At 43.3% G+C, this 26,322-nt stretch overlaps 1 protein-coding gene across 1 annotated transcript in view; it reads right to left on the reverse strand.

The window, feature by feature from the left end:
- IQCA1 (IQ motif containing with AAA domain 1) overlaps window positions 1–26,322 on the reverse strand; it is a 141,403-nt gene that overhangs the window by 17,266 nt on the left and 97,815 nt on the right. The window contains exons 10-14 of the mRNA XM_044431818.1: window positions 23,969–24,061; window positions 9,478–9,548; window positions 7,567–7,649; window positions 4,564–4,671; window positions 646–845 (exon numbers count right to left, since the gene is read on the reverse strand). Coding sequence (XP_044287753.1) covers window positions 646–845; window positions 4,564–4,671; window positions 7,567–7,649; window positions 9,478–9,548; window positions 23,969–24,061 — 555 coding nt within the window. The remainder of the gene's footprint in view (window positions 1–645; window positions 846–4,563; window positions 4,672–7,566; window positions 7,650–9,477; window positions 9,549–23,968; window positions 24,062–26,322) is intronic.

A 26,322-nucleotide genomic window follows, 5' to 3' on the forward strand; every position in this document is an offset into this window, starting at 1 on the left:
AAAAGTAAACATGTAAAACTAAGAACAAGTCAGTTTGCTGAAACCATTAAAATTGTAAAAGGCATTGTGATGAATGCTTACTTGTAATGAGAGGAATTACAAGGTATTCCTTGTCCAAGATTATGGCTACATATATTATCAAAGTTAAAGAAAACTCAACAGGATAAATGGCAGTATGCAAGTAATGAGTTTCTATCCAAACTGTTGAATGTGGCAAGGCCAAATACTGAACGGCAGCATGAAGCATTTCTGAGGACATGTAGTTATTTAGAAGCAAACGGAAAAGAATAGCTGATGGGGTCATTGCTTCAAGATGGTAATTTGCAAGCATATGATAAAAGACTCATTCAAGGAACGCTTATACAGAACATGTCAGGGAGAGGATCCTCACAGATGGTTATGGTGACTCGGAAGGAAATCGTTCATTATATCCTGTAGGAGAATTATGCCAAGTCCAAAAAAGGGGTGTGCGTGCTTGCATGCATGGGGAGGGGAATATCAACTTATAAAAGATGTATCTGCAGCAAAATTAATCAGAAGCAAAACCAGGAAAAGTACATAATAGGGGATAACATACTTAACACTGTAATAGAGGGTTCTGTAAATTTACAGAAAAGATTAAAAGAGATAATCTATGTGTCCTACCTTAAAAACCATGTGAAGCATCATTTGCAAACCAGTCTTGCCAGGGTATTTACCAGCAATATTTGCAGCAGACAAGTTGAAGAGGTTGGCACCGGTTTCTGTACAGAGAGCATGGGTAAGCATCTTTTTCCCTACTCCTGCAGGTCCAGCCAAGAGCAAGGATTTTACAAGAGGTGCTTTCTCATGTACAGTCTGAGAACCTATGGAAGCAAAGTGTGGATAATTTTACTTTTAATCTCCCATAATTATATACTTATTTTCAATAATCCAGTATGTAATCTAAGGTTCCAGGTCAGGAACATGCAATGAAAAAGCAAAAAAGTAAGGGTGCAATCTAGACAGAATTCTGCATTCTTCCAAGTTCCTATGCCCTGCTGAGCTGCTGCCAGCAGGGTGGGAGGAGTGCTGGAGGCAATTTTTGCTTCTCCATCCTCCTTTCCATATTTTTCATCATGAAAAATCTCTGCTCTACATGCGGACAATAAATCCAGACCTTGTACAAGTGGTGTACACTTGCTTCCAAAGACATTTAATATATTGACCAGTTGTTCTCATATGAAAAGTAGCTAAGTAGTAATTCAAAGCTGTTACTACCTTTATGTCTGGGGTCTCTAAAGTGATGCCCATGGGCACCAATGTGCTTGTGGTACCTTCTTTTGGTGTCCACAAATTCCCTGACCATCTGATTTGCATTTTAGTTATTTAGATGGTTTTAAATGATTATTTTTCAAACCAGGAGGCTAGCATGCCACAAAGTGTCAGCCTTCAGTATAATTTTTACTGTCAAGAGTGCCTCTTGGCTCTCATGGGGTCTTCAGTGCTTGTTCTGAAGCATGCCCAGCCAAGCCCAAAAAAGTACACTGGGGATGGCAGAGGGTGTCCAGGGCAGAGGGCCTAGAAGGGGTCAGGAGTGAGGTGAGTGCTATCACTGTGCTATCTCTGTGCATGCATTGCCTTTTGTGAGTTAGCTTGTTTGCTGGATTTGGCATGCTCTATGTTTTTTCTGTATGTTTTCTGGCATGCATGTGTTTCTCTGATCACCAGTTTGCCACCTGTGAAACTGCAACATGGGGGTAAATATGATTTAGGATGTGAAACACAGCAACCTCTGCTTTGTATTGTTTCCTGTCTCCAAGCCTTAAGAGTTTGCCTTCTGTGAAATGAGTGCTGAAAGAGAATAGTTGTTATTATGTATTGTTCTTTATTGCTTTGTTTGCTGTTTGTAAAATATGTTGTTGAACTGTTTTGTTAAGTTTTATGTCAGATATGTTTGTTTTAAATCTGTTTTTAAATTGTTATTTAGGAAATGTTTAAATATTCTGTATACTGTTCTGAAAGTTTTGAGCTAAGTGAATGGTATAGAAATGCCTTAAACAAACAGAAAAAAATGGGTTCAAAAGAGTGGTTTTGTTTTGGAATTTAGAATCCACCTCTGCCTTTTACTTAGATTTTTTTGGCAAGTTAAAGACCTGGTTCACATGACATGATAACTCATTGTGGGTACGTAGCCACAGTGGGTTGTCCTGTCATCAGAACTAAAACTGCTTCCTACAAACTGCTTGATTTCCCCCCACCCAACAATTCACCTTGAGAACTCACAGTTGTTGTAAAGGTTGTTTTACTACAATGCTTGCTGTGCCATTCAAACCTGGGTGACTGATTCTACCATGGATAAAAGGAAGTAGACATGCTGTCAGCAGTGACATCCCCACTTCAGTTTCAAGTAGAGGGCCTCTCACTGGTCTAATCACCCCCTTCTTTCTTTTTCTTTTTTTAAAGTATGCACTACAAAGGTATAATTTTAAAACATCTAGTCAAACTTGCACAAATACAGAGGTCCATGCTTCTGTGAGTCTGAAATAGCTGGGAAATGTCCTGGGGCCCTGGGCTACCTGCAGCTGTTACCAAACCTGAGCATTGACCCATAAACGCTCTAAACAGTTTTTTAAGTGTTAAAAAGGTAGTTTTCTTTGACAATGATGTTTCTTTGACAAGTCAGAGCAAATGATGAGTGGCTGTTGCTTGCAAAAACAGGCAGGAGCCTTCACAGTAAGTTCCTCAGGATTTTCAATGTCCCTTCTGTAGGGCCCAGTATCCAACTTTTGCACCAATTCTTGGGATGCTAGGTGCTCAAGAAAATAGAAAAGTGTACCTTGCCCACTTTTCACTAACACCTGCAACTGACAGCTGTTAGAAGTAGGCTTTCTTAAAACAGAGATTTAGGAAAGGCTATGCAGAGTTGTTTGGAAAAGGAACTTTGGTAATTTTTAAGGAGTATATAGCTTCAGCCACCAAGTTTCCTGGGAAGGAAGAGCAAGAAGGTAGGGGGAGACCATGGGTTGTTTGTGCAACAACACACATACCTATTGCCAGGGTGAACTAGTGTGACATTTCATCAGATAACCTTTTCTGTGAGCTGATTTCAGAATAAACTGTGATACTCAGTCTTTTAAAAAATAACTTAAAAGAGTCTACGTAACATAGAATATGATATTATCCTGGAACACAAAGTGCAAACTATTGAACACAAAGTGGAACACAAAGTAGCCCAACTAGACTGCAACCCTAGATGTGTTCATAGAATTATCTTCAGAAAAAGTATGCAGTGACACAAGTTTAGTTTAAATGTTTCTTTACGTATAGCTTCAAAAATTGTCTCTTCAAAAATGCCACATTTGATGATACTATAATATAGCATCAAATGCAACTTTGAATTGTCTCTTAGGCTACAATCTTATGCACATTTACCTTGGCATAACTGTATTTAACAGGGTTTGCTTCTGAGTAGAGATGTATAGAATTTTGCAACATGGATATAAACACTATAGGTAATCAACTTTGCAATGGTAAATTCTGAACAAGAAAGATAGTCAGGAACACTTTAGGCCAACAGATGCTTATCACAATGTTCCAGATATTTTGAACATATATAAAAGTGTACAAAAAGTGTTATGTTGTGATTTAATTACAAAGATCTGTGTTTTAAAATGATTTCTTATGCAAAATTAATTTTCCTAGTTTAGAATGTCTTGTCCTGCTTTTTGCTTTCCTGAATCTGAGCATGAGTCTGATCTTATTCCATACGAGCAATGCCTAAGACTATGTTTGCTTCTCATTATATATTTGGATGCATACACTCAAACCATATCCACTAAACTTCATCTTCTGGCTCAGTCTGGTTTGAGATTGGATGACAGCCACCAGTATCTGACTATGAGTGAGTATAGTCAGATATAATGACCATGTTTTCTTCTGAGATCTCTCTGAGAGTATTAGTAGCATAGAGTCAAAGTACAAAGGTGTTTGTTGCATTACAGTTTTTTTTAACCACAGATCTATGATTACAAATGTTATCCTGCATCATCTTAGAACAATGGCAATACATATAGTATTTTTAAAGAAAACAAGCATGGTAGATTGTTGCTAATAATTTCTGGTATTAAAAATGGACAAGGACAATTAAAAGTACTTTACTATCTTAAAAGAGCTCTGACTAATTTCATAAATGCTTCCATTGTTTAATGGAAGCATTTAATAGCAAGACACATTCACTTGCTTGTAAAAGGTAAATTGCAACCTTAGCCTTTCCCCTAACTTGATTAAATTTAACCAATGGAGCTTGTATTCAGCATTACTTTCCTCAAGTGACTTTGTTTTATGTGCAGCAGTTCCCATTCTATTAAGATACAAACAAAAATGGTAAAGAAATGGTATGTCAAACACACAGCAAGGACACTCCTCTTTTAAGCATGCTGTTAAAATCATATTGTCTCAGCCCAGAATATGTAATTGAAGAATTCTGTGGAACACTTTCAACCAGAATCAATCAAGCACTTTCACAGCTAGTAAAAATATATGAGGCTGACAGGAAGCAAAGACTGGTATTCTGCCCTTTGGCAATTTCTGCTGTGATCTTACCCAATGGCAATATTCCATACAAAGCAATGAGCTGTTTGACATCTGAGAGAGAGGGCATGGGTTCTATGTCTACCTGTCGAAGTGTAGTCCCCAGGTAGCAGTACTCACCTACAGGGAAGAGAGAAAGTCATAATACTGCAAGCCTGTGTTATTATTACAAAATGCTTAACTGTAGACATTACAAATACTGGGGAATCCAAATATAATATCCATCAAGACTTAGCAGGTTTTTAAGTAACAAATATTGTTTTAATTGGATCACCAATGTGAACTTTTTAAAAATCAAGGCTTCAAGCTAATAATGGGAGCCAATACAGCCCCAGGGACAGAGTGTCAGAACATTTGCAAAATTCAGAGACTTGCCAAGGCTACCCACAATCAGGTCCCTTTTTGTCATCTGTAAAATTGGAGTAGCATTAACCCATTTCACTGAGATGCTTCAATAGTTATTAAAACTATAAAGCTTGCTTAGCAACTGGAATTATATATAAATGATATCAGAAAGTCACCAGACCCAATCAGAATGCTGGATGCTTTGCTTGTTCAGTTGGAAAATGGCCTTGGATGGGATCTCTTAGCTGATATTCACATCTCCCTTCTGCAAGCACACAGAGGTTGGTTGGGATGTAGCAATGTAATCTAAAGTAAGACTTAGATAGGTGAAAAGAGGGGGGGGGGGACTTGCTCTCACTAGGCTGTGCCCATCCTGCTATTGGTATTACATCAGTAGACTGAAGGGCTGGGGAGAGGCCTTAACAAATGGCAGCCCTCTCATAACACTGCAACAGCTGTCTGAGACAGGGCTTCCCTTTCTCTTTGCCTAATGGCAGGGCCAGAACCATCTCCATACCAGGAAGAATTTCACCTGTTTAGTTTCTGGAAATCTGATGAGAGAATAGTACAAACTTGGCAGTCAGAAATGTTATTGCTTCATACCATAATCCTATGCACAGGGCTTGGGCTGCCCCTAGTAGGAATCTAAAACACAAGTCCTGCTCTACTATTCAGTTCTTCTTACACCAAAATAAGTGGGCATAAGATTGTAGCCTTTCTTTCTGGGGACTGTGTGTGGAACTGCAGCCCTAGTAAAATGCAGCTCTCAAGGAACACATGCCGAATGAGGCTGTTGGAAGCATCCATCTTCTTATCTGTCTTCCCCCTACTTTATTTCTCTTTAAGGTGGTAAATGGCGCTGGAGGTGGGACAAAGGCATTTGTTAAAGAGAAGGATTATGGCTTGACAATGGTTTGATAAACTTTCCTTCAGAAATTATAAAATAATGCTGGATTTTAAATGCAAGCATGCATATTGCCATTTATATGAGTAATGCATTTTGTTAATTGTCCTCAGCAGCAATGCTAATGCCTCCTGTTACTGACCACACATATGTGCTGTGCCTCCTGCATTTACCCTTGCTGGCAGCTCGAGCAGCTTCTGCTTCAGGGGCCAGACAGCAATGCAATAAAAGCTCTTCAGCCGCTCTTGCTCTTTCAAAGGATAGAGACCATTTTGATTGCCTTTCACTTAGTATCCACAGAAATATGAACTACATTATTGACTTTTTTTTAGTAATTCACAAAAATAAGCTCAAGGAGTCAGATGCAGGAGGGACAGCACAAAGGAGATTATTTTTCAAGGTAATGATAAAAGAGTAAAGGTGGCAATGAGTCCATCCACTTAACATTTGGCAGGCCATGGAGAAACCAAGGTGGTAGACATCATTTGTTAAGGATGGTGAAAACCTAACCTAGGAAGAGTTGCAAAAGGCACTGTCCAAATTGGGTGAATGGGTAACAAAATAGCAAACTAGGTTCAGTTAAGCAAGATTAAAGTTTATTGTGGGTTTGGAAACTGAATTGGCCAGTACCTGGTTACTAACCAAGGAAAAGATCTTGTTCATGGTGGTAGATCATCCATTCTGATGTGCTTCATTAAAAAGGAGGGAAGGGGGGGAGACAAATTTCATACAAGGAATTTGTAGGAAAGGGATTGAAAAAGGGCACTCAGATTCAAGGTGTGATGAGCAGCTCCCAGTTCACTTACGTCTGAATCTCAGCAATCACTGCTTAGTTTAACTTCATCATTCTCTTTATTTTCTCTTGGCCCCAGCAGGTGAAGCAGCATGTATAGCTCTTTAACATTCAATTCACAACCTGGAGTGGATACTCTGCTCCACTAATATTAGAGCCACCAGCATCTGCTAGATATAGCTTTGCAGTCCCCACAGCCCCCCCAGAAGCAGCAGAGAACAAGGGAAGAGACCAAACAACACTCTTTCCTCTCTGCTGGAGCCCCAAGAACTGCACCAAAATAAGAAATTGGGGCATGGGAGATTGGGGCATGGAAATCTGTTGCTATCTTCTGCAATTGGTACTTTGCAGGAACACAGTTCTTGGTTGTGTGTTTGTTAATGCTTCAGTGCATTTGAAAGGCAATATATATCTGTTTTTGGCTTATACTTTACAGATTAATATCAATTGATATTGCATAATTATAATATTGATCTTGTACGGTTGCTGAGGCATTTTATGTTTCTCCTAAATATATCTAATCTTTGCAGATATAAAAGATTTGTTCATGCCATTCACTGGTTGCTTCTTAAGAAACATTAAAAAAATCAAACAAGTAGGGAAGCATTACTGAAAGAAACCCTTAATTTTCTGATAGTTGCTTGCCAGAGGACGGAATGGCAAGAATGAGAAAATATGCTTGTTAAGTCACAGCCTAAATGTTGAAGAACTAGAAAGTGTGAATTTATTACAACCTGTGTTTTGTATCAGTAGTTATACACAAATTAATTCCTCTATCTGGAGCAAAACTGGAGTGAATGGTTATACTGTTTGTTTATTCATAGCCTACTCTATCTTATTTGTTTGAGGCATATTGTATAATACTGTAAAGTTATAAATATTAAATGTAATTCCAAAATCAGTCAACATAAGTACTTATGAATGTAAGTCAAAGAAAGTACTTCTGTATTGACATATGAAGTTTATACTTTACCCACATAATCGCTGAGTTTCACTTTCTTGGCTCTTATTAATATTCCTTCTTCTACCAGCTCCTGATAGAGAGAATCAATGGTCCTACACAGAGATATGTAAGTACATAACTAGATTTGTAGCCAAGGAGCCACTCTTCTATAAAAGAAACCTTCAAAAGTAATATGGCTAACATGAACACTTTTTACATGCAATAATGATAATTTCAATATTTTATAGTTATTGTAACTGTAACAGTATTTTCCATCTATCAGTGGTAAACTTCAAAACTCTAAAAAACTTGTTTTATTTTTTAGCATCACTATTAGTGCTGAAAAATGAAGCACTTGGGCTACAACCCAAAGCAAGCCTCATTGATCATAGTGAGACTTCTGAGTAAACATTCATATGCATTTATTATAAATATAGCATACATAAAATTGCATTCTACCTAAAAACAAAACCCATGAACATTTAAAATCAGGTACTGTTATCTGGATACACATTGATTACTTAAGAGTAAAATATTTCCTGGAAATTTGGAAGTCAAACCTTTGTGATCACATTACCTCAGGGCTGCTTGAAACATATAATTACAGTTCAACATCAGAGGAAAGCTCCTTGCAAGTCACTCCCATTCTGGAAAATATGAGCTTGCAATATGGCAAACAAATCGGTTTTAGAAAGATATTTTGTTTATGGAAAGGTTTTGGGGATTATGAAATTCCAGGAAGAACTCTGCAATACATGTCTTACCTTGCAGTTAGTTACTGATATAGCATATTATAATGACACTGAATTGTTTACGTGAAGGAATTTTACACACACACTCATGTACCAAAAATGTGATGTTGGAAATAGTACTTTGTGATGTTTGGAACATGGGATGGGTCTATCCACATCCCAAAATTTAGTGCACCTAGAAAAGCAAGTAGGCTGTGTTAATATTTCTGTAGAAATAGGAATATAGTGGTGTAAAGCCACATCGTCCTGCTGTTTATTTTATCATGCGGTGATTTGTCAGATCTAAATAATACAATAAATAGTGCTATCAAGGCATGTTCTTGAGACAGAAGTCTACAACCCCATTAGGCACACTGAGCAGGCAGGCTGCCAAGTGCAGGAGGGCTGGCATACTTCATTTTGAAATAACTGAATTTCATAGATTACCATCTAAAATGAGGAGTCTCATGGGGTGGGCATGTGAAACCAACGTCTAAAATTACCCCACTGAAAATAGTGAATAATTATGGTTTTAAGATGGAATAGGAAGAACCAGATAACTGGCAATGGTAGTGAAGCTATATCTAATTATTTCTCATTTACTTATTTATGAGACCTATTTTATACTAAGATAGCTTCAAACAGCCTCAGTAACAGTTGGCAACATCATCTACCCTAAACTTTTCACAGCACTCCTCTATATGAGCAATTTATGTGACAGTGTCAAGAGTCGGGATATATTTTGATTGGCTTCATGTAGGAAAGGAGTACTGCTATGTTCAAATATTGCAGAAGGGAAAATTTAACATCCTATATAAGGGTTGTTAAAAACAGATGGAAAGGTCTGATATCTGAAACTACCAGGTGTTCCTACACCTGACACAAGGAATAAAATTTAATGACATTTTTTTTACAGAAGCATTAGATATATGATGAAAATATAAAATACTAAGCTCCATACATAAGATTCATATAAACCAAAATGAACTTTCTGAAAATTGGTGGTTGGCATTTCCTTAGAAAAATTTCTCTATCTCTATTAAAGCCACCTAAGAAGAATCCAGTGCTAGATTCTCCATAAATGCCAAGGAACCAAAGCTATTAGGTTCAGGCTTACACATTCCAACTTTGACTCCGTTTCATATTTGAGTACAGGCAAAAGAGAGAGAGAAGTGTCAAAGTGAACCATAGAGAAGCAGGTGCATTTTACCTGTCAGGAGTTAGATCTTTCTCCTTCTTAGATTTTTTCTTCCTTCCACCCTTTTTTCCTTTTTTCTTTTTCTGAAGAATATAAATGAAGAGGTTTGGCAGAGGTTTACTCAATAATTTAACAAATTTATTGGCCTCTACAATGATGTAACAGTCCTTGTCTTCCATAGATAGATAATAAAAAAAATGTTTGTGCATTATTTTTATTACTGTAGTCTTTTCCAACTACTGATATTAGGAGCAACTTTTTCTGGATTAAACTGGGAGCATGCTTAATTTTTCACAAAAATGCTTTCTTGATTAGCTCCTGAACAATAGGAAGGTATTCCCCTTGCACCTTCAGGCTAGTTCAGTATATTTACTTATTTTATTATATTTGTATCCTGCCTTTTATCCTTTCTAAGAACTCAAGGCAGTTTACATAATTCTCCTCCTCCTCCTCTCTTCAAAACAACAACCTTGTGAAGTAGGTTGGAATGAGAGGCTGTAAGTGGTCCAAAGTCACCCAGTGAGCTCCATGGCTGAGTGAGGACTAGAACCCAGATCTCCCAAGTCCCAGTCTCACACTCTTAACTACTATACCACACTGGTTCAGTCTATTGGTATAACTCAGAACACGCTGGCAACCCATTCTCCCTTTTGGTCAGTAAGTAACGGTTCTGTGATAAGACCTTCCTTTTGGGCAATGATGATGATTCTGGAAAACTAATCCAACTGTAACATGAATGGTATTAAGCAATCCTGGTATATTATTTTTCCCTTGTGATAATTTATTATTTATTTATTTACTTATTTAAAACTTTTCTATACCATCCCATACTTAAAGGTCTCAGGACAGTTTACAGCAAATTAGTCTAAAAATAAAATTAAGATAACAATTGCCCAGCATCCAATGTTAAATATAAACCCTCTACTAAAGCAAGTAAACAATTAAAATACTGGGAGAATAAAAAGGATTTGCCTGATGCTGAAAGGATAGAAGTGTTGGCACTAGGCGAACCTCTTTGGGGAGTGCATTCCACAATAGGGGTGCCACCGCAGAGAAGGCCCTCCTCTGGATAGTCACCCTCTTGATCTCTTTCAAGGATGGTTCCCAGAGGAGGGCCTCTGACTTAGATCTCAAGGGGCGGGAGGTCACATAGGGGAGAAGATGCTCCTTCAGATATCCAGGACCCAAGCTGTTTATGGCTTTATAGGTCATCACCAGCACCTTAAATTGGGCCAGGACTTCAATCAGTAGCCAGTGTAGACAACAGAAGAGTGGTGTTTTATGTGAACACCTGCCGGTCCCCGTTAACATCCTGGCAGCCCTGTTCTGAACCAATTGAAGTATCCAGACCATCTTCAAGGGCAGCCCCACGTAGAGCGCATTATAATAATCCAGTCAGGAAGTTACCATAGCATGGGTCACTGTTGCAAGGCATCGCTCATCCAGGTAAGGGCACAGTTGGTAGGCCAGTCAAAGCTGGACAAAGGCACTCCTTGCCACCTCTGCCACCTGGGATTCCAGGGACAGCTCCGGATTGAGGAGCACTCCCAAACAGTGCACCCAGTCCTTTAGGGAGAGTGGAACCCTGTCCAGAACAGATGTCACTCACCTGTAGGGCTGAACTGCCTACCAACAGGACCTCTGTCTTATCTGGATTGAGCTTCAATTTATTGGCCCTCATCCAGCCCATTACCCTGGCCAGGCACCAGTTAAAGATGGCCACTTTCTCACCTGGACTAGGAGGAGAGGTAGAGCTGAGTGTCATCAGTGTACTGGTGAATCCATAGCCCAGTGGAATCCTGCAGAACTCCATGGCAAAGTTGTCATGGCACAGAGCCACAATCCCCAGCATCACCTTCTGGAATCGGCCAGTCAGGTAGGATTGGAACCACCACACAGCAGTGCCTCCAACCCTTACTTGGCCAGCCTATCCAGAAGGATACCATGGCTGATGGTATCAAAAGTCACTGAGAAGTCCAGGAGAACCAACAGGGATGCACTCCCCCTGTCCCTCATCCTGCACAGAACATCATACAGGGTGACCAAGGCAGTTTCCATTCCATAGCTGGGCCTGAAGCCAGATTGAAATGGGTCCCTGGAGTTGTCTGGCCACCACCTGCTCGAGCACTGTGTCCAAGAAAGGGATATTAGCTACTGGTCTATAATTGGTAGCTATTTCTGGGTCCAGGGACACTCTCTTCAGGACAGGGCTGGTCATTGCCTCCTTCAAAGGGGCAGGGACCCTCCCCTCCCTCAGAGAAGTGTTGATAACCTCCTGGACCCAGGTACATATCCTGTCCTTGGCTCTAATGAGCAGCCATGAGGCCAAAGGTTGAGTAAACAAGTGATAGGCCGGACTAATCCGAGCACCTTGCCCACATCCTCAGGTTGTAACAATTGAAACTCATCCAACAAAGATGGACCAGATGGTGTTCTGGACAGAGTCTCAACAACTGTGGAATCCAGCTCATGGCAAATTCAAGTGACTTAATCCTTAAAGTGCTGGGCAAAGTCATCATAGTGAGCTATGGATGGTACGATCAGATCCTTTTTGGGGTCAGATTGTAAAAGGCCCTGTACCACTCGGAAAAGCTCAGCTGGATGGCACTGTGAGGATGCAATGGAAGAGAAGAATTCTTTCTTTGCTGCCTTCGCTGTCACAGCATAGGTTTGATAATGAGCTCTAAGATGTGCTCAGTCGGATTCGTCCTGGGATTTCCTCCACCTGTGTTCTAGTCATCTCCCAGCCTGTTTCATCACCCACAGCTCAGGTGTCTACCATGGTGCCGAGTGGGCTCTACAAGGTGGGAGAGGATGCTTAGGAGCAATTGTGTCAATTGCCCTAGTCATTTCCCCATTCCACACATCAATCAAGGCATTGACAGAAGCGCCAGCTTTATCAGCCGGGAAATCTCCCAGAGTCTGCAGGAATCCATCTGGATCCATAAGTCTCTGGGGGTGGACCATTTTAATAGGGTCTGCACCCTTACAGAGGGGGAAATTGGCCCCGAGTTCAAACCTCATGAGGAGGTGATCTGACCATGACAAAGGGATTCAAGTCAAACCCCTCACTTCCAGTCCACCATCTTCTTGCCCCATTGAGAAAACCAGGTCTAGAGTGTGGCCTTTTTCATGTGTTGGGCCAATGACATGTTGGGACAGCACCATGGTTGTCATGGCAGCCATGAAGTCCTGAGCTGCCCCAGTCAGAACAGCCTCAGCATGGAAATTGAAGTCCCCGAGGACTAACATCCTGGGGATCATCAACACCAGATTCAAGATGATCTCCATCAGCTGAGGCAGGGAATCTTTGGGCAGAAAGGTGCACAGTACACCAATAGAATCCCTAGTCTGTCTCGATCACCCAGCACCAGGTACAAACACTCCAGACCTGGTCTCGAAGGGACAGGAAGCCTCACAAGGCAGATTGAATCTTGGTGGATTAGAGCTACACCCCGTCCCCCCAAGGCAGGGCTGATGCTGCACCTGATACCCGGGCAGGCACAGCTGAGTGAGCGACATGTCGCCCGTTTCTCCCATCCAGGTCTCCGTAATACATGCCAGGTCAGCTTTCTCACTCATGATTAAGTCATGGATGAGTGATATTTTATTCTGATTGCATTTAATCTAATTGCATTTCATTGCAGAGAAAGGAAGACAAAGTTTCATGGACCTATCTACACCACTACATGCATTGTCAAATATGGTAGCTTAATTTTCCAAGGCATTTTTCTCTCAAAAATGTGGTTATGTCACCTCTTTGCTGGCTTAGAGCTATTAATTCTAATTCTTGTAGGAATGCTCAGTATAGGAAGACAGATATTTAGCATATAGCATGTTCTCATTTACAAAATTCTATTTAATATCAAACTCCTGAATCACACCTGCATATTTTTCTTATATAGAACTGTCAGAAGCCCATGTGGATACACAGGGGAATAAAAAATTACATCTGTCTACATTGGTTAATCATTTTGTGAAGGAAATATTAAAGGAGCCGGGTGCCCACTCCTTTAAAGGAGGAAGTAATCTGGCCTGTCCTAAAGAAGGCATCCCTGGATCCACAGATGGCAACCAATTATAAACCGGTGGCCAACATCCCGTTTTTGGGCAAGGTGTTGGAATGGGTGGTGGCAGGACAACTTCAAGCACTCTTGGATGAAACTGATTATCTGGACCCATTTCAGTCTGGCTTCAGACCTGGGTATGGTACTGAATCTGCCTTGGTCGCCCTGTATGATGACCTGTGCAGGGAGAGAGACAGGGGGAGTTAATGTTGGTCCTCCTGGACCTCTCAGCGGCGTTCAATACCATTGACCATGGTATCCTTCTGGATAGGCTGGCAGATTGGGAGTAGGAGTCACTGCTTGGCAGTGGTTCCACTCCTACCTCAACAGCTGATTCCAGAAGTTGGTGCTGGGGGACTTTGGCTGTGCGCCATGGCAGTTATGCCATGGAGTACTGCAGAGTTCCATCTTGTCCCCCTTGCTATTTAATATCTACATAAAATCGCTGGGAGAGGTCATCAGGAGGTTTGGGCTGTGGAATCATCAGTATGCTGATGACACCCAGCTCTACCTCCCTTTTTCAACCGATCCAGGTGAGGCAGTGGCTGTACTGAACTGGTGCCTGGCCGAGGTAATGGGCTGGATGAGGGCCAATAAACTGAAACTTAATCCAGACAAGATGGAAGTCCTGTTGGTGGGTGGATCGAGCTCCTGGGTAGGTGACTTGGACCTTGCCCTGGATGGGGTTGCACTCCCTCTAAAGGACAGGGTCCGCAGCTTGGGAGTGCTCCTCGACCTGGAGCTGTCCTTGGAAGCTCAAGTGACTGCGGTGGCGAGGAGCGCTTTCCTTCAGCTTCGGCTAATCTATCATCTGCGTCCCTACCTGAAGGAAGACTGCCTAGCGACAGTGACACATGCATTAGTTACTTCCCGGTTGGATTTCTATAATGTGCTCTATGTGGGGCTGCCCCTGAAGATGGTCCGGATACTTCAGATGGTGCAAAACAGAGCAGCCAGGTTGCTGACGGGGACTGGGCATTATTCTCATATAACCCCAGGCCTCTATCAGCTTCACTGGCTTCCCATTGAAGTCCAGGCTCAATTCAAGGTGCTAGTTATTACCTATAAAGCCCTTAACGGCTTGGGACCTGGATACCTGAAGGAACGCCTTCTTTCATATTTGCCCTCCTGCCCCTTGAGATCGGCAGCAGAGGCTCTCCTCTGGGAACCCTTCATGAAAGATATTAGGAGGCAAAGTACCCGGAGGAGGGCTTTCTCTGTGGTGGCGCCTCATCTATGGAATGCACTCCCCAGAGAGGTCCGCCTGGCACCGTTGTTATTTGTTTTTCGGCACCAGGTTGAGACCTTTTCATTCTAGCAATATTTTAATAAGTTTTAATATTGTCTTTTCTATGTTTTTAACTGCAGCCAGTGCGGGTTGGGAATTTATTTATGTTATATTTTATGTTGTAAGCCATCCTGAGGCTTTTTGCGACAGGACGGCATATAAATATTTTAAATAAATAAATAAATTTATATAACATTGGTCAGCCTAATCAAATAAAAGTAAGAGTAGTATAACAAGATACAACCTTATGCATGTTTAGACAGAAAAATAAATTCTACAACACTTAGCATTCCTCAGGTAGATATGTATGCACAGGAATACACTCTAAAACAACTATGTCACTTGAAATAGGTTAAAGTACTTTGGCATACTATGGAAAAGCAAGCTGTTAAAATATTCAACAGTTACAATTGTTTAGGAAAGATGTAGGGCTTCCTTAAATGCATCATCATGTATAATGAAAATAAAAGCAGGTTGCTTACCTGTAACTGATGTTCTTCGAGTGGCCATCTGTGCAGTCACACATATGGCGCTGCGCCTGCGCAGCGCCTAGGCTGGAAAGATTGAAAGCTCATGGTTTTGGTGGGAAAAACTCTGTTCCCCCTCCCCTCGGTAGTATATATAGAGCAGAGTGTCCACCATTTTCTCCAGCCTTTGGGGACCGTACGTTCACCACCTCATGGAAGAAGACGGCATAACAACCTAGTATGTACCGACACATTCCCTTTCGGTACCAATGTTACAAGTATGAGGTACCGAAGCAGTATTATATGGTACCGACAATGAAACCACTCACCGACACTGAGCGGGGCCGGCGGGTGGGTTGTGTGACTGCACAGATGGCCACTCGAAGAACATCAGTTACAGGTAAGCAACCTGCTTTTCTTCGTCGTGGCCTCTATGCATCACACATATGGGTGAATAGCAAGCTTACCAGAAACGGTGGCGAGAGGTGTCGCTATTGAAGAACGGCAGAAAGGACTGCCCTCCCGAATGAGCAGTCTCTTCTGGCATGCACATCAAGACGATAGTGCTTTGTGAAAGTACAAGGCATAGCCCAAGTTGCTGCCTTACAGACATCCTGGATCGGGACACCCGCAGTGAACGCGGAGGAAGCTGAGACCACTCTAGTGGAACGGTCCCTTGGAACAACAGGTAAGTCCAGCTTTGAGAGTTGGTACGCCAACGAAATGGTTTGAACCATCCATTTTGACAGCCTCCGAGATGAAACAGGCGATCCTTGGTCTCGCTCAGAATACTTTACAAAAAGTTTTGTACTTTTTGGAACGTCGAACAGATTCCGTGCGTGATCTATAAAAAGCCAGACATAGTCTAACATCTAAGGTGTGCAAGGACCTCTCGACCGGGTTCGACGGTGACGGGAAAAAGGCAGGCAACACAATTTCTTGGTTCAGGTGAAACGGTGTGACAACTTTAGGCAAAAAAGTAGGGTCCATCCTCAGGACCACCTTTTCCTTGTGGAAGTTTAAATAAGGTGGATCAATTTGAAAAGCACAAAGTTCACTGGCTCTACGAGCTGAAGTAACTGCAACTAAAAAAGCCGTTTTCCATGAAACAAGGCATAAATCGACAGTGGCCAATGGTTCAAATGGTGGTTTTGTAAGCACCTGTAGGACAACCGAGAAACTCCACGTCGGCATAAATGGCTGAATAGACGGGTGGAGATTCTGCAGGCCTTTAAGAAATTTCCGAATAAGCGGCTGTGAAAACACCGACAGCCCTTGTACTACACCACAATAATGTGAAACTGCAGCTGCATAAACCTTAATTGAGCAGGGTTTCAGTCCCGAGCGTTGCAGGTGCAGCAAAAACTGAAGAATGTTCTCAACCGATGCTGTAAGCAGGTTAAACGAGCTAGATTGCACGAAGGATGAAAAACGATGCCACTTTGCCACGTAGGACTTTCGGGTGGACGGTCTTAGTGCAGACTCGAGAATCCTTACAACCTCTGGATCCAAAGAATTCGGTCCCGACAATATTCCCGTCGGTCCCGAGTCAGTGAGGGGGTCCGACCGATCATGAGTTGAGGTACCTAGTGATCTAGTAGATCTCTGTTCTGAAGCAGTCCCTTGAGTCAATGAATCCTCCACGCAGTAAGATTCAATGACGACAGGTCCGGGTGATGGACAGCCCCGTTTTGTTGGGTTAGCAAATCTTGTGTGAGCAGAAGGCGAAGGAAATTGCCCTCCGAGATCCGAAGGAGAGTGGAGAACCACGCTTGACGAGGCCACCAAGGTGCTATGAGTATTCCTGTGGCATTGTTGTGCACGAGACGACTTTGGTCAGCAGAGGAATAGGTGGGAATGCGTAGAACCTGAGATTTGTCCATGTAATCATAAGGGCATCTCCCATCGATCCCGGTCCTATTCCTGCCCTGGAGCAGAACCTTTTGCACACCTTGTTTCTGTGGGTGGCAAAGAGATCTATGTCTGAATGTCCAAACAGTTGGAACAATTGGGTGCAAACTTGGTGGTTTAGTTCCCATTCGTGAGTGATCGACATATGTCTGCTCAAGGAGTCTGCCTCTTCATTGTCGGTCCTGGCCAGATGGACCGCCAAAAGGGTTATGCCTCTTGGGATACACCACTCCCAAATGTCCATGGACAGATGGGCCAGGGCGGTGGATTTTGTGCCGCCCTGTTTGTTGATATAGAATACCGCCACTATGCTGTCTGATGTGAGCTGTATGATTCGTTGGTGAAGAACGGTTTCGAAGGATCGTAGCACTTTGAAAATCGCTAACAGCTCGAGGTAATTTATGTGGCTCAGCAATTCCTGGCGGTTCCACATGCCTTGACATCGAAGCCCTGCACATACTGCGCCCCACCTGACCAACAAAGCATCGGTGTATAGAGTCCTCGTCGGGTGAGGGGTAATGAACGGGGTCCCCATATTCAGATTGGGTGGGGAAACCCACCAAGTCAATGTCTGTAAAACAGCGCGGGGTACACGAAGAAGTTTGTTTGGTGAATCTCTTTGTGGACGAAAGTTCTTGTTGAACCAGAGTTGAAGTGGACAAAACTTCAACCTGGCATGTGGGACAATGGGGACTGTGGCTGCCATGTGACCCAAAAGTCTCTGTATGGAAAGCACTGTGACTATGCGGTCTCATCGAATCCGAGAGATGCAGGCACGGGGGCTGTCTTGACGAGCTTGGGGGAGGAAAGCCCTTGCCATCGTAGAATCAAGACGAGCTCCGATGAAGTCTATCACCTGTAAAGGAACAAGGGATGATTTTTCACTGTTAATGCAAAGTCCAAGGTTGTCCAATAATGTACAAACAGCATGAACAGCTGACAGTAGGTTTCACGGGTCTGTGACACTATAAGCCAGTCATCCAGGTAAGGGTAGACTTGGATGCTGTGAAGTCGAAGATGAGCACAGACTGGAACCATACATTTTGTGAAGACCCTCGGAGCCGTTACCAAGCCAAACGGAAGGACATTAAACTCGTAAATATCAGTTCCGACGGTGAAACGCAGAAGACGCCTATGACTTTGGTGAATCGAAATATGGAAATAGGCATCCTTTAAGTCAAGGGAAGCGAACCAATCCTCTCTCCTCAGCAGTGGAAGAACATTTTGGAGGGTAGTCAACCGAAATTTCTTTGGTTTGATAAATTTGTTGATATTCCGGAGGTCCAAGATCAGACAAAGACCACCGTCTCGTTTCGGAATATAATATCTAGAGTAGAATCTGTGCAGTCCCTTGGAACTGGAAACCTGTCAAATTGCTCCCTATGAAGCAGTTGTTGCACTTTGCTCACTAACACCGGGGAGCGCGATGTAATTCGAATTGGGCTCGATGGAGGAATGGTATCGAATTCTATTCTGTATCCGAGCTGGATAACTGACAGGACCCACCGATCAAATGTAATGGACTCACAAATGGGGAGTCGGCCTTGCAGTCGTTCCCCAAAAGGGAGGGGGAAGGGTGGGTATGGAGGTGGAGGAGAGGTTCGCATGTCCCATCAGTGTTGACACTTCTTGGTATTGAAACACTGACGATTTTGTGGAAAAACGCAGAGGTTGTTGCCTTCTGCGTTGTGGCCTCTGTTGATACTGTCGCTGCGGTGGCTGATAGCGGTAGGATGGGTGTGTCCATGACCACTTACTTTTGTTTTGTCCGGGCAGTTCCATGCATCTAGCCATCATCTGGGATTCATGGATTGACTTTAACTTGTGATCGGTGCGGGAGTGAAAAAGCCCGAAGCCGTCAAAAGGCATTTCCTCTATTCGCCGCTTCATTTCTTTGGGGAAGTTGCAGTTTTGCAACCAGGCATGCCTTCTCAGTGAGACAGCTCCCACAAGTGCTCTCGAGTCCGTATCCACATGGTGGTGTGCTGTGGATAGTTGTTGAATGGCGACTTGCATCCCCTCTTTAATGAAGGTTCTGGCAAGGTCCCTTTGTTGCTCAGGCAGGGGGGGCGACGATATTATTCAGCCTCTGCATAATAAAGAATTGATACCTAGCGAGGGTGGCTTCATAGTTGGACATCCAAAGCCCGAGCCCTGCAAACGCATAAACCCTGCACGCCAGGGTATCAATCTTGCGTCCCTCCTTATCTCTGGGGTGGTATGGCCTCTAGCTTCCCTGCCCTGAGATGATTCGACCACCACAGAGTTTGGCTTAGGGTGGTGAAGCAGAAAGGGGATGTCACTCTTTCAGACCCAATACATGGACTCGTATCTTCTCACTGTAGGTTGAGTTTGAGAAGGCAAGTCCCAGGGTTGTGTCATTGCCTGCCACAGAGTTGTAATAAGCGGCAAGACGATTGCTGGTTATTGTTCACCCCGGACAATGTCGTAGAACTGGCTGATGTTGCTCGGATTTGGCTGATGTTGCGCCTCGATCTCGAGTGACCGAACAAGTCTAGACATAAGCTCCCCGAATGAAATGTGGGGTTCTTCAGGTGATGAAGGACCTTGCGATGTAATCATGCTGTCTGGAGAGGTAGAGTCGGCATCCGAGTCTGAGTCGGGTCCGGGATGGTATGGTTCTGATGAGTAGGTCCCTGGAGAAGTGGGACGCTCGGGTTTTACATGCTGGGAAGTAGACGGCAGATCCTCATGAAGGGAAGGCGAAGAGCGATCCCACCGGTGAGGACAAAATCCAAAAGAATGGTAGTCCTCCCAACCCCTCGGGTAGTCATAGTAGGGTCGGAACCATCCTTCTTCCTGCCTCTCGTCCATTTGGGTCTGAGGTGGTGGTGATGGAGCTCTCACCATAGGCATAGGAGTCGGAGACTGGGCTCTTGGAGGAGAATCCTGAATCTCCCCGATATCGACTCACGATGCTGCTCTTTGGGCAGTGGAACAGGCGTGCCCTGTTGAGGAGCAGATTGCATTGGTGACCCCGGAGGAGTAACCTGCATCGCCGCCTGAAGAATCGGTACCAATGGTATTGGTACCAAAGCTGCCGTCAGGATCAATGGGGCTGTCGAACCCAAATCCCGATGCCCCTTCTTATGAGGCGTTTTTGCTGCCTTATCTTTCTTCACCTTTTTGTGAGCCGAAGATTGATCCGATCCCCCGTGCTTCCTCTTTTCCCGTTGTTTACGAGGGGGGAAAGAGGTAACTGAGCCCCTGGGGGGGAATTTCCACTGTCGGATGGTTGCGGCTGCGGCATAGGTGGCGTGGGCGAAGGGCATTGCCCAGACATGCCCGCGACAGAGGCTGGGCGTTGAACTGGCTCGGACGAGGCTGAGGCCTTGTGCTTAGCAGATGGAGCATGCGCTGGCCTGGGTTTTCCCGCAGGCTGACTGGATTGCATCAGCGCTTGATCCCAAAGGAGTTTGCGCAGCCGGTTCTCCCTATTCTTTTACGCTTGCTTAGTGAAAGCAAGGCAATGACGGCATTTATCAGTCCTGTGCCCCTTGCCAAGGCAAAGGACGCACAAGTCATGTGGGTCCGCCAGAGACATTTTGGGCCCACATTCTGCACATTTGCGGAAGGCCGCTCGCTGCACCATCGCAGAAAAGGAAGAAACAGAATATATAAAGAGGGAAAAGTAATATAGTTTTTTTTTTATAGGAACAAGTAAAGAGAAAAAGAAGATATAAACTGGAACGAGGGAATATTACTTGGAATAAAAGTAATAAGATAAACGGTAAGTAATGAACAATACTGAGTCAAGCGAGAGACGAACAGGCACAAGGCACAGCGAATGGCGGTCGCAAAAGACTGGAGAAAATGGCGGACACTCAGCTCTATATATACTACCGAGGGGAGGGGAAGCAGAGTTTTTCCTGCCAAAACCGTTAGCTTTCAATCTTTCCGGCCTAGGCACTGTGCAGGCGCAGCACCCATATGTGTGATGCACAGAGGCCACGACGAAGAATAAACATGATTTAAATTTGGTAAATCTATAAAAACAGTGCATTAGCAGTAGTCTTCTTTTCCTACACATGAAATGGCATTTTAGAAACCCATGATTGCAGGATAGAAATAGTTATGTTATAGATTTGTTTTTAATTCTTTGATGAAATCTCATTCAATGTCCAGAGACCCCAAATGTTATACACCTATGAAATAATCCATACTACTTGTCAAAAATTGTGAACTATCCTACTGATGTATTATTTTGAACCAATTCAAATTCAAAATACAAGTATTTTAAAATAAAGCCTACCAAAGAATCTCTTGTAGAAAAGGGGCCAAGCTCTCTCAAGTAAGTTTCCTCAAATGGATTATTCAGAGGAGGAGGAGGGGCAGAAGTGGGCAGATGGCTTGACAGTTTACAAAATAAAGAAACTCCCAACGGAGTGTGAGAACCAGCCACCTTGAAAAAGGGAGGGAGACGTTTTAGGACACTGTGGGATAGAGACTGAGGGCAAGTTTCTTGACCCTGGAAGGAGATGATAAGCAAAGTGAGTGGACCAATGAGGAAGTATCTGATGTTACTGCCATTTGACCTTCAAGCAACAGGAGTCCCACTGAGGGTGGAGTCAGAATTTTTCTGAAAGGGAGGGGAGGTGATGTTTCCATTTGGATTCAGCCCTTTACCCTGGTTTATAATTTTATTTTAGTTTATATTATTCATGGTTTGCTTAGTTAATTTTGTATATAATATCTTAATTTGTTGGGTTATGTTTCTGTATTATTGATGCTTTGTTAATGTTTTTAGTATTATTGATTTTAGAACATTGTTGTTTTTGTTGTAAGCTGTACAGGGAGCCCAATCATGGGCTGTGGTAGCAGCATATAAACTGAAATAATAAACAAACCAACAATCAAACAAACAAAGCTGTGTGGTTTGGGTAGTGACTTTGGTATGAGAATATGGGTATTACAAGTGTATTCCAATGTCATTCGTGAAATATTTGGGGCTACAGAACTGAACAATGATTTATATGATTTCCATTTGTGGCATGTTCTGCTCAAAAAAGTTTAATGGAATTTATCTATTAAGCACGATCCCAAAAATTACTCTATTTTGTTCCTTTCAAAAACATTAATTTAGAACTGGTCCACATGGATTGTGAAAGGTGATAATTCCAGCCCCTGCAAAAACTGAGTACATTAACTTCAGCCTTTCCCAGTGCAGACAAAATACAAGCATGCACGTGATGCTGAGGTGCATGTTTTACCTGTTATCTGCTCCCACCTTCACCTTCTCTCCCACAATGGGCAGATTCACACATAATAGCAACTCACTGGATGGGTTCACATGACATAGCAAACTACAGTGGTTTCTTGCACAGAATGCTTTGTTATGTCATCCAAACAAACCATTGTTTTGTCTTATGTCAAGCATAGTACATTAAGAAACCATGATAAGAAAGCATGGTTTGTTCTATGGTTTCCAAGCTTCACCATGGCTTTTCTGTTTGTCCAAACACAGCATCATGTTTTCCACAGACCTTGTATGCAGCTACCACAGAGTCCCCTGATAGGAGCAGCAGCTACAAGAGCTGCTTCAGCCATATAGTGTGGGACTGAATTTCAGGCACAGTGGCTGATGGGATATTTGCCAACAGTGGCAGGACTAAATGAGGAAGGTGGAAACCACTTGATCATCTGTCAGCTACATTAAGACAAAAAACTGCATGCTGTGGAAACCACAGAGGTCTGCTTATTATGACATGTGAACCCAGCCACATGTTGAAGGCTATAAATGTGCATAAGGAAGATAAAGCAGCTGTGTAGATGGGTACAGGAGACGTCTTGCCTACTTTTGCAAAAAAAAAAAAAAGATGGGAAAAGGAGAGTAAAAGCCCTGGTACTGTTGCAAAAAAGATACAATGTGTTTTGCCTACTGAACATTTCTAGAGGCTCCATCCATCAAGGCTCCTCTAGGTGGTGTGAGGGCTCAGCCATGGGTGGCAAGGGGAATAGGCAGAAAGCTGGGTCCAGGGCACAGGCCCAAGTGGAGTCTGGAGCCTCACCATGGGCCAGAGACTAGAGGCAAGTCAGGTTTCACAGAGGGAGAATGAGTTCGACCATAATTCCGAAGTCAGTTTACCAGTGAATTGTTTCAGCAAAGGTAGGAGCAGCTGGAGTGAGGTGGGGTCTACTTAGAGATGGATGGGAACAGCAGGAAGGGCGCAGGCTGGAGCGAAGCAGGGCCTACTTGGAGGAGGGCAGGGACAAAGCACAGAGATTCTTGGAGCCACAGCACAAGGGCACAAAAATCACACTGACTAGGTAAGCATGTGTCGCTAAATAAAAGGATTCCACAGTAAAGTATTGTTCCAAAATGAATTGCATTCAAGTTAACATCTCTTCATTGATCTATGGGTGTTTACTTTTGATCAAAATCAGTAGGTTAATAATCTTGTTACATTTTGATTTAAGGCACTGGCCACTCTAATGCAGCCCCCATGTCCCAGGTTGGAGACCACTGATGCAGTTGATTTACACAAATAGTCTTGGTCCATCTAGCTCAGTACTGTGTATGCAAAGTGGCAATGGCTCTGTGGGATTTCAAACAGTTTTTAGCAAGTCAGCTATACTCTTTCATTTGAGGCAGTAACTCATGGAAGACCATGACTTCAGATCAGAGCTTTGAAAAAAACAGCTTTTTGTGTAACCAGCTATTTGTGTTAATAAAATGGCAGCAATAGTGTCTGTGTAAGTCCCAAATTAATTAGTAACTTTGTTCCTAATATAAGTTATAATATTCTCACCTTGCCTTTTTTGCCCTTTTTGCCTTTTTTCTCTGTTTCTCGGTCCACAGCTAACTTTAGATTTTTCAGTTCCTGCCGCATTAGCTCATCGACCTGTTTGGGAAGATACATACAAAAAAATCAGGAATTCTGGGTTTTTCCCCCAGTTTTTGTAACCAAAACATATGAGCTGTAAAGGCCAATATACATAGGCAAGTATCCAGTTTTGGCATGTGTATTTCTGTTTTTGCCATGTGCTGGAGAAGCAGGATTAGGACTTGCAAAATTTCACAGGGCATACAGAGTAAATATAGGGCATAGAGTATTTAGAGGTAGTACAGGAAATGAAAGCTTGGAACACCATAAATAGCCAGATTCTTGACTAGATGAAAGGTCAATTCCTTGTGGATACTTTTTGTACTAGACTTCAGATGAGCTGGAACCTGCATTAAGTCTGAAAGGAATCCAGACTGGAAATCTAGGCCAGGTTGCTAGTTCTATCACAAGGTAATAATGACACTGTGAACCAAGGCCTGAAGTCTCAGATCTACCATAAAACTGATGCTGTAAATTGCACATTAATTTTCTCGTGGATAGGCACAGTATGCCTGAGATATGTAACAAAAATGCTGGTGTGCTATAGTGGTTAAGAATTTGAACTAAGAATTGGGTATCTTAGCTCACAAACATGTGCATATCAGAAGAGCCAAGCTTAATCATCCCAAAGGCCTATCTAGTCAAGCATTCTGTTTACCTGGTGCACAACCAGCTTCCATGGAACCCTACAAGCAAGAGGTTGTTTGCCTTGTGGCAAAGCTTGTGGAATTCTGTGATAGGGTTTTGAGGTGGTTAGACAGAGTAGATGTGGTGGATGTGGTTTATCTGGATTTCAGCAAGGCCTTTGATAAAGTGCCCAATAATATCCTGGTTGAGAAACTGAGGAGTTTTGGGACAGACCAATGCACTGTCCAATGGATTAGGGGATGGTTGACAGAACGAAAGCAGAGGGTAACCATTAGTGGGGAATCATCAGGATGGTGGCCAGTGGCAAGCGGGGTCCCCCAGGGCTCTGTCTTGGGACTGATCCTGTTTGATTTTTTCATCAGTGACATGGAAGAAAGGATGATCAGTCTGCTAATCAAATTCACAGATGATAGTTAAGTGAGGACAGTGGCCACAAATGAGGAGCATGTACTCCAGATCCAAAAGGATCTGGACAGACTATGGAAGTGGGCAGGGGGCAAAAGGATGGCATTCAATGTGGATTAGTGAAAGGTCTTATCCTGGAGAGCTTGTGAAAGGTACTGGAGAGCAGCACTTGTGAAAGGCACCTCAGGGTACTGGTTGACTGCAGGCTAAGCATGAGTCAGCAGTGTGACATAGCGGTCAAGAAGGCGAACGCCACCCTTGGTTGCATAGCCAGAAGTGTGGCTTCTAGATTGAGAGAGGTATTGCTACCACTCTATACAACTCTGGTACACCTGCAACTGGAGTATTGTGTTCAGTTCTGGGCTCCACATTACAGGAAGGATATAGCCAGGTTAGAGTCAGTGCAGCGTAGGGCCACAAGGATGGTGGCCAGATTGCAAGGAAAGCCATATGTGGCAAGACTGAGGGAACTGGGTCTTTTCAGCCTGGAGGAGAATCCGAGGGGATCTGTTGGCGACATACAGGTATGTGAGGGGGTGTCACACAGAGGCCGGTAGGGTCCTGTTCTCCCCTGCAGAGGAAAGCAGGACACGCTCCAGCAGAGCCGAGTTCAAGGAATTTGTATGCCAGGAAGAAAGGCAAGTTGCTTACCTGTAACTGTCGTTCTTTGAGTGGCCATCTGTGCATTCACACATTATGGGTGCCACGCCTGTGCAGTGCCTGTTGCCAGGGAGATTAAACAGCTTAATGGTTTTGGCAGGAACTCTGTGCCCTCTCCCCCATAGTATAAATGGAATGCCTGCCATTTCCCCAGTCTACTGAACACTGCCCCTTCGCCTCCAGGTGGAACTTAGTAAGTCAAACTCGACAGGGAGTGACAAGACAGGAATCAGCTGTCACAGACAGTAAGGTAGGTATGTACATGAGTGAGCATGGGTACACAGTATCAATATTAGCCATAAAGAGGCAATTCCCGTCAACCCAGTCACTGACACCAAGTGGGGCCGGTGGGCGGGTTGGGTGAATGCACAGATAGTCACTCGAAGAATGACAGTTACAGGTAAGCCACCTGCCTTTCTTCACCCTGGCCTCTGTGCATCACACATTATGGATGATTAGTAAGTTTACCACACCTGGAGGCAGGACAGTGTTGTCACTGAAAAACAGAGGAGAGGACTGCACACCCGAAAGAGCAGTCTTGTCTGGCCCTGACATCTAGGCAGTAG

The sequence above is a fragment of the Varanus komodoensis genome, unplaced genomic scaffold (genome assembly GCF_004798865.1).
Source record: "Varanus komodoensis strain SLA01 unplaced genomic scaffold, ASM479886v1 scaffold23, whole genome shotgun sequence".
In the NCBI taxonomy this organism is placed as follows: Eukaryota; Metazoa; Chordata; class Lepidosauria; order Squamata; family Varanidae; genus Varanus; species Varanus komodoensis.